General features: G+C 46.8%; 1 protein-coding gene across 6 annotated transcripts in view; it reads right to left on the bottom strand.

Annotated features, from left to right (window-relative positions):
* kalrna (kalirin RhoGEF kinase a) overlaps positions 1 to 13,360 on the bottom strand; it is a 186,035-nt gene that overhangs the window by 127,745 nt on the left and 44,930 nt on the right. For all 6 annotated transcript variants that reach the window (XM_060074643.1, XM_060074646.1, XM_060074645.1 and 3 more), the window contains 4 exons: positions 10,982 to 11,080; positions 9,846 to 9,977; positions 9,265 to 9,387; positions 253 to 444 (listed from right to left, as the gene is read on the bottom strand). In XM_060074643.1, the coding sequence (XP_059930626.1) occupies positions 253 to 444; positions 9,265 to 9,387; positions 9,846 to 9,977; positions 10,982 to 11,080 (546 nt within the window). The remainder of the gene's footprint in view (positions 1 to 252; positions 445 to 9,264; positions 9,388 to 9,845; positions 9,978 to 10,981; positions 11,081 to 13,360) is intronic.

The following is a 13,360-nucleotide window of genomic DNA, read 5'->3' as shown; positions in this document are numbered from 1 at the left end:
GTGTGTGCCTGCCTGTCTGCAGTGATGTGTGCGTGTGCCTGTGTTTGTGTGCCGCCTTGGTGTGTGTGCCTGTACGTGTGCGTTTGTGTGTGTGTGTGCGTGTGTGAACCTCATTGGTGTGTGTGTGTGTGTGTGTGTGCGACTGTATCTCCTTGGCGCGTGTGTGCGCCTTTGTGTGTGTGTACCTCCTTGATGTGTGTGTGTGTGTGTGTGTGTGTGTGTGCGTGTGTGCGTGCGTGCGTGCGTGTGTACCTCCTTGGTGTGTGTGTGGAAGGTGACAGACAGGTCCAGTAGCAGCTTGCGTTGCTCCACGCGGCGGACAAAGTCCTGGATGGTGACCTCCAGGTGGCGGGCCGCCTTGTAGATCTCCTCCGGGTCGCACTCGCCCGTCTGGGCAAGCTGCTCCGCCGCCTCCAGCAGTTTGTCTGCATTGGTGTAGGTGTTCTGCAGAGAGAGAGAGAGAGAGAGAGAGAGAGAGAGAGAGAGAGAGAGATTTTGTGTTATTCGTGAACACTAGACTAATGTTCAACTATAGATTGCTCTTCTCTGTTCCAGGCCAATAACGCTGTTTGAATTAGAATTTCAAACAGAGAGGGGCAAGAGATCAGATGTCACGCAATGTATACATGTAAGGTTCATGTACCCATGGTCCATACATGTACACATTGTACATTCATGTATACATGCTACATACATGTATACATTGTACATTCATGTACACATGTTACATACATGTAAAGGTGTTTCACTACCAGATAATCTCTCTGCAGAACTGGATCTGACCTTTCTTTACATTCAAGTCCATTTGATGGTGCCTTTAATATCACACTGCACAGACATGCACAACTTCAACCAATAAAGGTCAATACCTCCACAGATTAACCCTTAACTTGTCACCCTTACTGTAGTGGCAGCTTTCCAGCGGCCACTTCTGGGAGCGGAGACAATCGGACAACGCGCGTCGTAAATTATAGGTTTATTTATTTCTTCTTAGTCAATATAACATGTCCCTATCGCATTCACGCGGTTGAAAAATTGTTTGCCACTTCCGCTCTCCCTGGTCATAGGTAGCCCATCTATATATTTGACATCTGCCAGTCAGAACGTCAGACGTCACGCTCAATAGGCCAGATAGAACACGGCAGTCAATAATTTTTCACACATAGAATTGGGTAATTGTAGACCATAAATAAGACCATAACTATTAAACCATATTACATTAACTTAAATATTATAATTATTTCAATAGTGTTACCAATCCTAATCACATTTGCAACATAAATATCAAATGGCTCCAACACTCCGGCCTCTAATTGGCCATAATAAGGCAATTCATAACAAGATATTCATGGGAGCCACACAGTTCAAAAGTCCATTGCAATATTATTCATGTTTCACATTTCTTTTTTTTCTTTTTTTTTCACATATTTGTTTCAATAGTTCATGAAAAGTCCAGCCAGAAAAGGCTTTCTTCTTTCAAAAATATTACCCCTTATAAAAATCAAGGGGAATTCAGAGTCCTTTCTCCAAAAATATTCCAATAGTCCTTTCGATAGTCCATTCAATAGTCCTTTCGATAGTCAAAATCATATAATTTCACATTAATACATTTCATTTAACCTTACTTTTTTCCATAAACATCAACAGGTAAGTATCCAATAAATTCATATGTATTCTTTGCTCGTTCAAAGGTGAAATATACTAGAAAAGGATTTCAGTATTTTATCAAAATAAATGTCATGTTTGTTAGCAGTGTAGTGTGGTGTGTGTCAGTGTGTAAGTCAGTCAGTCGGGTCAGTAAGATGGTCAGTCAGGACATGTCTTTGAGAAGACACAGCTTGGTAATAGGTCTTTCCAAGATGTTTGTCTGAGTTTTTACTTTGACACGACGCACAAAACCCTTTGCGTCTGGAAAGGTTTCCATGATACGTCCCATAGGCCAGGAGTTTCGTGGAGAGGTCTCATCTATGATCGGTACTATATCTCCAGGTTTCAGATTTCTTTTGACCTCATTCCATTTTTGTCTCTCCTGCATTAGCGGGAGATACTCCCGTGTCCATCTTTTCCAGAAGAGGTCTGAAAGGTACTGAACCTGTTTCCACCTTCTTCTAGAGTAGCTATCCTGCTTGGAAAAGAGCCCGGGTGGGAGAATGGGTTTTCCTTTCAAGAGCAGAAGGTGGTTTGGAGTTAGGGGTTCAGGATCTTTGGAGTCTCCAGATGTTACTGTAATGGGACGGGCATTGAGAACTGCCTCCACTTCGCACAAGGCAGTTTGAAGACATTCGTCATTCAGGGTCTGTTCCTTTGTGATAGAGTAAAGGATTTTTTTTATGATTCGAATGAGACGTTCCCACACACCTCCATGGTGGGAACCATAAGGCGGGTTGAAACTCCATTTGATGCCTTTTGTATTCATTGAATCCTGTATTTTATTCATGTTCAGGTGAGCAAGTGCTTCTTTTAATTCTCGCTCTGCGCCCACGAAATTTGTTCCGTTGTCTGAAACAATTTCTTTGATTTGACCACGTCTGCAGATGAATCTGCGCAAGGCTGAGATACATGAATCTGTATCCATGGAGTAAGCCATCTCCAAGTGTACAGCCCTACTGGCAAGACATGTAAACAAGGCTCCGTATCTCTTCACCCGGCTACGGCCACTCTTGACCTCTATGGGCCCGAAATAGTCCAAGCCAGTGTGTGTGAACGGGGGGAGATCTGGTGTTATGCGTATGAGCGGTAAATCAGCCATTTTCTGTGTCATAGCACTGCCATGCCATCGTCTGCAGAGTGTGCAATCGCGGGTTATTTTCCTTGCAGCCTGATTGGCTTTGGGAATCCAATATTTTGTTCTTAGCTTAGAAAGCATCTGATTTTTTCCACAATGACCAACCAGATGGTGGGTGTGGTTCAGAAGAAGTTTTGAGAAGTGGTCTACATTAGACAGAATAGCCGGGTGTTTGAAGTCCTCCGGCATAGCCAACTTACTTAATCTACCTCCCACTCTCAGTATTCCATCACTAAGAATGGGATCCAACTTGTAGAGTCTGCTGCTCCTTCTTACAGCTTGGCCTGCTCTTAAGGCATTCACTTCATCCCTGAAGGCTTTCTGTTGAACATGAGCAACAAGTGATTCCTCAGCTTCTGTAAAATCCTGCACGGACAGTTGCTGGTCAGATAGCCGCTTGTCCTTCACACATTCTGATTTAACTGATGCACTGTGTGAGGTACCTGCTTTTTTCAATTGGATCAAGTGTCTCAGAGTCCCTTTGAACTTCAAAAGCCATGCCGTAGATCTGATGAGTTTGTCCCATGATGAGAAGGATTCAATGAAGCGAGTCAGAGGGTCTTCGTGGACTGTTGTTGTGAAGGCCACAACAGTTTTCTTTACCTCTGAGTCACTGTCCGAAAGTACCAGTGGTTGAGTGGAAAGTTTCGGCCAGTCAGCTTCGCATTTGGCCAGAAAATCTGGACTGTTAAGCCAACATCTTTCTTTCAGAAAAGCATCAGCTCGCATTCCCCTAGACGCATTGTCTGCTGGGTTGAGATCAGTCTTAATGTGACGCCACTGAGATTTCTGTGTCAGGTCACGTATCACGGATACTCGGTTAGCCACAAAGGTCTTGAATCTCTGAGTGTCATTCAGAATGTACTTCAGGACAGAAGTACTATCAGTCCAGAAGAAGGAGTCTGAGATCTGAAGCCCCAGTTCTTTCCTGAGCATATTGTCAATACGTGCGGCCAAAACCGCTGCGGTGAGCTCCATTCTGGGGATTGTGACCACTTTCAGGGGTGCAACCCTTGCTTTTCCCATCACTAACGAAATGTGAGGAGGTTTGCTGCCGCTGGTAAATCTTATGTAGCTGACAGTCCCATAGCCACTTTCACTGGCATCGCAGAAGTGGTGTAATTGGGGGTCAGTGACATCAAAATCCACGGGTTTGTAGCATCTTTCAATTCTGAAGTCGGAAATCCCATGAAGATCTTTCTGCCACTCGCTCCATTTTGACGCAAGGGCAGGTGGGATTTCCCCATCCCATCCGCAGTTGATCTTACACAGCTCCTGCTGTATCAGTTTCCCTGTGAGCATCACTGGTGATAAGAATCCCAGAGGATCGTAAACAGAATTGAGCACAGACAAGATTCCCCTTCGACTAACTGGTTGTTGTTTCGGAGTGATGTCAAAGAAGAATGTATCGGACTCAACATCCCACCGCATGCCAAGTGCTCTCTCTACAGGAAGCTTGTCTTTCTCAAGGTCAATGTTCTTTACTTCTTTTGCCCTTTCCTCTACAGGTAAAGATGCAAGGACAGAACGGCTGTTGCTGGTCCATTTGGTAAGTTTAAATCCTCCAGTTGCACATATTTTCTTTAAGTTCTGAACCAGACTAATAGCTTGGTTTTCATCTGGAACTGATTTAACACAGTCATCCACATAGAAATTGTGACGAATTGTGTTCAGTGCTGAGCTATCAGCTTTCCCTTCATTATCCTCAGCTGTCTGCTTGAGGGCAAAATTTGCACAGCTGGGAGATGAAACTGCACCGAATAGATGCACAGTCATTCGAAATTCCCTCAGTGCTTGGGTAGTGTCGCCACCTGGCCACCACAAGAACCTCAGAAAGTCCACATCCGTTGCAGGAACCTTCACTTGGTGGAACATTCCTTCGATGTCGCCCATCACAGCTACTGGTTCCTGTCTGAACTTCAGAAGTACACCTAGCAAGGTGTTTGTAAGGTCTGGGCCTTGCAATAACTCTGAGTTCAAAGAGGTACCTCTGTAGGCCGAAGTACAGTCGAAGACCACCCGGATTGTTTTTTTACGTTTGTGGTACACTCCGTGGTGGTGAATGTACCAGAGTCTCCCATCAGTCCGGTGGAGCTGTTCTTCGGATACCATCTCTGCATGTCCTTTCGATAAGACATCGTTCATGAAGCACACGTAATCCTTTTTAAATGACTCATCCTTCTCGAATCTTTTCTTAAGGCCATATGCTCTTTGTTCAGCCATTTGCCTATTATTTGGCATACGAAGATCATCCTTACGGAAAGGAAGTCGGATTTCATAATGACCGTCTATTTTTCTTAAAGATTCTTTCATGATTTGCAGAAATCTTTTATCTTCGAATGAATGTTCGTCTTTCTCCTCATAGCTCAATTCGGGGAAGTCTTGATTGTACTGTTGGATCAGTAGATCGCCCAAGCGAGCCACTGATATTCTGTTTGTCGTTATTTGAGGTCGTCCATGTTTGTTTACGTGTGAGCTAATTCCCAGTGGGCCATTAACTATCCACCCAAGGTTTGTCAGGACAGCATACGGGCCATTGTCCTGGCTGTTGATGACCTTGAGTGGTTCCATGGCTTTGGGGATGTTCATTCCAATCAACAGACTCATGTCTGCTTCAATGGAGTTCAGTTTGACCTCATTTAGGTAAGGCCATTGTTTGAGATCTTCTTCTCTCGGGATGTTCTTATCACTTACAGGAATAGTGCATTGTGTAAAGACCTCTGGGAGTTCGATGAAGTCTTTGCCATCAAGGCTGCTTACTTCCAGTCCACCCAATCTGAAGGTTTTTACTGGCTTTTCATAACACATGGTTTGAAGCAGAATTTCTGTTTTCCTCCCTCTGACAGACAGTTCCTCCATTAGTTTTTCTGTACAGAAGGTAGCGGAACTCCCGGGATCCAGGAATGCATATGTTTTTATGGAATGACTACCTTTGGTCGCCTTCACTATCACGGGTACAATTGCCAATTTGTGGTCTGTATTGCCGGCCTCTGTTTGGTCGGTTGGTGGCAGGGTAACTGTGACAGAGTTGGCTTGAACGGCTGTGCCACCACTATTATTGTACGTGGCTACTACAGGTGCTTTAGTGTCTATGGCGCCATCTGCTGACCAGTTTTCGATGTGTAAGAGTGTTGGGTGTTTCTTATCACATGAGTGGCATGTCAGGCGTTTCTTACATGTTTTGCTGAGATGTCCTTTTGTCAAACAGGCAAAACAAAATCCATGTTTCTTTAGAAATTCAATTTTCTCTTTGTGTGGGAGTTTTGACATTGCTTCACATCTTTCCATTGCATGCTCTCTCTTACAGTAAACACAGGGTCTGGAAAAAGCATAACATTCATTGAAAGGAGTGAGATTTCTAAATTGATCTATCTTTTCTTTTACATTGGCTTTTGCAACAGCATTAGTGGTGACTGGAGAAACTGCAGTGAGAAAGCTCTGCTTGCTGGCAGATTTTCTATAGGGAAGGTTCACTGTAGGTGCTCTCACCTTTGCTTCTCTGTGAACGTCTTGAATGTTGCCAAAGACCGGATCCTGCAATATTCGGGACTGTTTCTCAATGAATCTGACGAGATCATTGAATTTAGGCCTCTGTTGCGTTTGTTCCATAATGTCACATACCACTGTTCTCCATCTCTCTCTGAGTTTGTATGGGAGCTTGGAGACTATTTGTTTCATGTTGGATTGCAAGTCAAGTTCCGACATGTATTGAAGGTTTTGGGCAGCATTACAGCAACTTCTTAAATATAATGCATAACTGTAAAGTGCCTTTCCGTCATCTGGTCTGATTACAGTCCAGTTTAAGGCCTTCTCCATATAGGCAGTCGTGATTCTAAAGTCATTGCCAAAGTGTCGCTTGAGCAGGCGCTTGGCTTCAGCATAACCTTCCGCAGCGTCCATGTGAAAACAGCTTCTGACAAGTTCTTTTGGTTGTCCGACCGTGTATTGTTCCAAAAAGTAAAGTCGGTCTTCATTACTGTCAGTCTTATCTTCTATGTTGTATTTGATTGCTTGCATGAACAACTGAAATTCCAGGGGGTCACCATTGAACACGGGAACTTCCTTCTTTGGAAGTGCTGATTGAGCTACAACAGATACAAGCAGATTTGTCAAGTCTGAGTTATCTAGGGGTTCTAATGGTTCTCTTCCCGGAGTAGATTGTGCTCTTCTTGGTTGAGTCAAAGTAGTTCTAGTGCCTCCGCTTGATAAGTTGAGCCTAGTTGTTGCAGCAGTGGTTGTTTGCGGTACTGCCATTGATTTCTGGGCTAGGCCGCCACGCATAGCCCTCTGTAATGGTGTTTTAGGTACTGCTCCCAGATCCACGAAATCCGGCTGAGATATCCCTGCATCTCTGCTGCTTTCCACTGATTCGGAAATTGGTTCCTCCGTTCTGTGTGATTTCTCCATATATTTCTCCAGATAAGCGTTCATACCATCCCCAGGTCTGAAAGCTGTTCCTGCTGTTGATTCAGTTGGATCAATTTCTTCTATGGCCTGTAGTTTGGCATTTGTGACAGCAAGATCCTCTCTTAGTTGAAATGCTTCCATTTTAGCTCGCAATTTAAGCTTTTCCATTTCCATTTCCATTTCCATTTCGTGTTTCTCTCTCAATGACTTAGCTCTGGCCAGCAAACCAGCTTTATCCACAGCAATTTTAATTCGTGCAGAATGAGCTGATGATGCTTTTGAACTACTCTTAGATACCATTGACACACTATCATGCACATCATCAGGTGATTGTGGGTCTTGCTGATGCCTTAACCATATCTCGGTTTGGCAAATAAAGTCATTAAACTTTGTTATCTTCGGTTCATACCAGTCAACATTTTCATTTTCTTTCACGTCATCAGATAAAAGCATTTGAACTGATTCATGAGATGTTTTAAATGTCTTCAATATTTTGTGAAACTCTTCCAATTGTGCTTTCACAGCAACAGCATCTCCTCTACCAAATCTTATGTCATTATTAATCTCATTCATTTTTCGAGTGCAGTGCCCAAGTTTGCCACGACGAGTTGCGCTGAGCTCTTTAATCCCATGTAAGTGATGTTGCTCACCCGTGTCTGGGCCTATGGCCGTCTCTTCCTCAGACATGATCTCGGCTCTTTTATTTCGTTTTATAAATAATTATTACTTCCCACGTCGCATCAACAAACAAATGAACAGCGTCTTAATTTCTTTAATTCCTTTAATTCTTGCCGTCTGTTTAGTGTTGCGCACATAATTTATTCATTTGCAAAGTCGTAATTATTTTGTAGATTTATTGCAGGTTATGCTTAGTCATTGATGTCTTTAGTCTGTCATAAGCAATATTCTTAAGAGAGTGTCCAGGTTGAATTAACACGTCGGGATCTCAGTGATCGCTTATATGCTTCTTTCCTGCGATCGCGCAATTCGAATTGTCCCATCAAACATTTCAGTCTTTCCTGATGTCTGATCGTATGGATCTTGATTGCGCAATCCGGATTGTCCCATCAAACAATTCAGTCTCTCTCCTGATGTCTGATCGTATGGGTCTTGATTGCGCAATTCGGATTGTCCCATCAAACATTTCGGTCTCCCCTAATGTCTGATCGTATCATGGGTCTCTGACTACAATGGAATTCGCCGGGTTACTCACGAAGAAGCAAGTTGATGCTGAATGTGTTCCAGCGTATTTCCAACCACAGCTCAAAGATACAATCCATCAGTTTCCTTTGTCCAACGTTTCGGATGGGCAATTTTTCAACTTAATGTAGTGGCAGCTTTCCAGCGGCCACTTCTGGGAGCGGAGACAATCGGACAACGCGCGTCGTAAATTATAGGTTTATTTATTTCTTCTTAGTCAATATAACATGTCCCTATCGCATTCACGCGGTTGAAAAATTGTTTGCCACTTCCGCTCTCCCTGGTCATAGGTAGCCCATCTATATATTTGACATCTGCCAGTCAGAACGTCAGACGTCACGCTCAATAGGCCAGATAGAACACGGCAGTCAATAATTTTTCACACATAGAATTGGGTAATTGTAGACCATAAATAAGACCATAACTATTAAACCATATTACATTAACTTAAATATTATAATTATTTCAATAGTGTTACCAATCCTAATCACATTTGCAACATAAATATCAAATGGCTCCAACACTTACCTTAGCATCATCCTGATACTACTGCAGCCTCTTGGTGCTAGCTTTCAACATGCTTAAGTTGAATGTTCTTAGCATATAAACTAAAGACAGGCAAGCAGACAGACAGGTAGAGAGACAGACAGACAGGTAGGCAGAAAGACAGACAGACAGACAGACAGGCAGAGAGAAAGACGGACAGACAGACATACTGGCAGAGAGACTGAAAGACAGACAGACAGACAGACAGACAGAAAGACTGGAAGAGAGACTGACAGACAGGCAGACAGACTGGCAGAAAGACAGAGAGACAAACAGACAGACAGACAGACAGACTGGGAGAGAGACTGACAGGCAGGCAGACAGACCTGGGCCACGTCCTCAAAGTCGTCGTGTCTCTTCTGCAGGGCGCGGGCACGGTGCAGAGACTTCCCCACCCCTGTGTGTTTACTGAGGAACACCTCCCCATGGTGCTCGATCCAGTCCATCACCTGCACACACACACACACACACACACACACACACACACACACACACACACACACACACACACACACACACACACACACACACACACACACACACACACACACACACACACGCACACCAAGAGGAGGAGAGAGGATATGAGGATGAGGAGAGGAGACGAGAGAATGAGGAGAGGAAAAAGGAGGAGAAGAGGAAGATGAGGAGGGAGGATGAGGAGAGGAGGAGAGATGAGGAGGGAGGATGAGGAGAGGAGGAGAGATGAGGAGGGAGGATGAGGAGAGGAGGAGAGATGAGGAGGGAGGATGAGGAGAGGAGGAGAGATGAGGAGGGAGGATGAGGAGAGGAGGAGAGATGAGGAGGGAGGATGAGGAGAGGAGGGGAGATGAGGAGGGAGGATGAGAGAGGAGGGGAGGAGAGGAGGGAGGATGAGAGAGGAGGGGAGGAGAGGAGGAGTCAGTACCTGCTGGACGTCCTGCTGGAACACACACAGCTGGAGCCTCTGGTGCAGGCGGACCTTGCGGTGCTGCCAGATGTTCTCCAGCCTCCTCTGGTGGTGAAGAATCTCATGCACCACGTCCAGGATACAGTGGACCTGAGGGAGAACAGGGAGAGCAGGAGACCTTGAGAGGAAAGAGGACCCGAGGGAGGACAGGGAGGACAGAGGACCTTAGGGAGGACAGGGAGGACAGAGGACCTTAGGGAGGACAGGCAGAACAGAGGACCTTAGGGAGGACAGAGGACCTTAGGGAGAACAGAAGACCTAAGGGAGGAAAGGCAGAACAGATGACCAAAGGGAGGACAGGGGACCTAAGGGAGGACAAGCAGAACAGAAGACCTGAAGGAGGAAAGGGTTCTGAGTAGAGACCTGGAGGATAGGGATGTGCTCAAACGTTTCTTTGTACTAATTCATCAATAGCGGTCCCCGACCTGAGGCTTGTATCGTAAAATCAAAACTCAAGTCAATACTTTACACACAAAACACACCATCCAGAATAGCAGAGATAGGGTGATTTAGTGTGAACCCTATCTCTGTGGTTGTGTCTTTTAGTTGGCTCTGTGGCATGATGGAATCTACTGCCTTTCAATAAGATGTGAGGAGCGCATTGAGGAGGAGCTGAACTAGTTCTTACTAGAAGTCTAAAACATTGATATTATAGATCTTTAGGTTTCTAGTTTTATCTTTTTTATTATTATTATTTGTATATGTGCGGATAAATTCTCCAAACTAAACCATCAGTATGGGAAGTATCAATACTTCCTATACTAGGTCTTCATATCCTCATTTGAGGACAGACACATGTACATACGCACTACACTACGACACACACAAATGTACATACACACTACACTAGGACACAGAAGACTATATGTACATACACACTATACTGGGACACACACACAAATAAACATACACACAACACTATGGAACACACTCACACACACATGTACATACAAACTACACTAAGACACAGACACATTTACATACACACTAAACCACGACACACGAGACTTCATGTTCATACACACTACACTACGACACACACACACATGTACATACACACTACACTAGGACACACTAGACCACATTAGACTCACTGCCTTGGAGTAGTTGGCCGTTGCGGTCATGGACTCCGAGTTCCCTGGACCCAAAGGCCTCTGGAGGACGTCCAGCAGGGCTTTACCATCCTGGCTCACCTGGAAATTCATGAAACAAACATGAAACAAAGAGTTAGAATGTTAGCTTACCACGCCATAGGCCTGGGTGCTAGTGACGTAGGGGAAAGGCGTGGACATCCAACTGAAAACATGAATTCCTCCTGTATTCTTCCTGGGATCGTCTTACCTTCTTGTAAGCCAGGGTGTTAGCATATAGGGGGGTCATCCCTATGTTCCCCGCTCGGGGAACGTAGGACCCTTTCTTAAAAAAAGGTCCTATTGTGGAGTGCGGTAAATGACGAGACAAGAGGCGGAGATGGGTTGAATCGGCTTTACTCTCCACTTCAATTAAACAAGTGTTACTCCAGCATGAGTTCAACTGTTATCCCAAAACCCTTTTCCTTAAAAGGTACAGTCCCTTGGTGAATGTCTTATCATTGTAGTTGTGGGTCACCACACAGGTCCCCCCAGAATTCACCCAAACTAACTGGTCCAGACCGAACAGGTAACCTACAGAGAACATCGGACACCCACTAGTGTTAAACAGAACATACTAGCACATAACAGTCCCTAGAAAAATCAAGGCCTAGGGGGGCGGACCAGGCGGCCAGAACGGCTGCGCTTAACAGGAGAAGGGCAAAAGGCAGGAGCCGGGGTCGAGGCTGAGGCAGGGACAGGTGTCGAGGCTGCCGCAGGTGGGCCCCCCCGCTGGGGGGGCTGAGCCAGCTGGAGCGGTTCGCCAATATCCACATGAGCAGGCTTGAGCCGGTCTATAGCCACCCGCTCAGGCCTGCCCCCCATATTAACAACAAAGTTCTTAGGCACGAATGCAGCACGATGGGAGGCAGCCGTCCACGGGGCCGTGGCATACGGAAGAGACTCCCCAGGGCTGGCCGTACACTAGCTCTACCGACGAGGCCTGAAGATCGTCCTTGGGGGCGGAGCAAAGGCCCAGCATAACCCATGGGAGGCGGTCAGCCCAGTCGCTGCCCGTAAGGCTGGCCCTGAGCGCGGCCTTCATGTCCCGCTTGCAAAGCCCGTTGCTCTGTGGGTTATAGGCTGTGGTACGGTGGACCTTCACCCCCAGGACCCCGGCGACCGCAGTCCAAAGCTCCTAGGTGAACTGCGGCCCCCGGTCCGAGGAAAGGTCGGACGGTGTGCCGAAACGGGCCACCCAAGCCATAACGAACACCCGGGCCACCTCAGCTGCTGTAGTGGAGGACAGGGGAACCACTTCTGGCCACCTGGTGGTCCTGTGAGGAGGTAGGTGTAACCACGGGAGGGTGAAAGCGGGCCCACCAGGTCCACATTCACATGGTCGAAACGCCTCTCCGGCACTTTGAAGAGTGCCAAGGGGGCTTTGGTATGCCGAGTCACCTTTGCACGCTGGCATGCCACACAGACAGCGGCCCAGGCCCTGACGTCCTGCCGCAGGCCCGGCCAGACGAACTTGGCCCCCACCAGCTTGGCAGAGGCCTTCACCCCCGGGTGGGAAAGGCCGTGGATCGTGTGAAAGACCTTAAGCCTCCAGCCAGCAGGCACCATGGGGCGCGGTTGGCCAGTGGAGACGTTGCAGAGGAGTGTAGTGTTGGCCGTGCCAAATACCACATCCTCCATGAGGAGCGCCGTTGGGGCCGTCCTGTAGGCCTGTACCTCAGAGTCCGTAGCCTGATCCCCAGCCCTAGCTGCGTAGTCAAGGCCCAAGTGGACGGAACCAATAACCACCCAAGAGAGGCAGTCGGCTACAAAATTGTCTTTGCCGGCCACATGCTGAATGTCAGTGGTGTACTCAGAGATGGCGGAGAGCTGTTGACCAGGCTCCGAAGACTTGTTCATGGCGAACGTCAGCTGTTCTCCAGCTCCGACAGTTCAAAAAGGTCCACGAGTGCGTCTTGAGTGAGTCGTACTTGCCGACAGCTGGAGGAGCCTCCAAACGCGCCATAGACCTGGCCGTCGTCGAGGCATCTAAGGCTGCTACCACATGGAAATACTTCGTCCGACCTGCGTTATTCCTCTCAGCTGGAACTGGGATTCGATGTGTTGGAACCACGACCGTTGGTTGTGCTGCCAAAAGTCCGGTAACTTGACAGTGGCAGCATAGATAGCGCCAACGTTAGCCGCGGCAGCCGGCGCCGCAGCGGGCGCGTTGTTATCACCGTCGATGTGTAACATAATTCAGCCGTATCCAACTCAGTGCAGTGCAGTGCAGGACCCGGGGAACATAGGACCCGGGGAACATAGGACCCGGGGAACATTGGACCCGGGGAACATAGGACCCGGGGAAAAAATAGACACGCTCTTGCTGGATGCCTAGGTGTT

This window comes from Gadus macrocephalus, chromosome 16 (genome assembly GCF_031168955.1).
Source record: "Gadus macrocephalus chromosome 16, ASM3116895v1".
Classification (NCBI taxonomy): domain Eukaryota; kingdom Metazoa; phylum Chordata; class Actinopteri; order Gadiformes; family Gadidae; genus Gadus; species Gadus macrocephalus.
The sequence above is the reverse complement of the archived record's forward strand: the minus strand, read 5'-3'. Positions and strand labels throughout refer to the sequence as shown.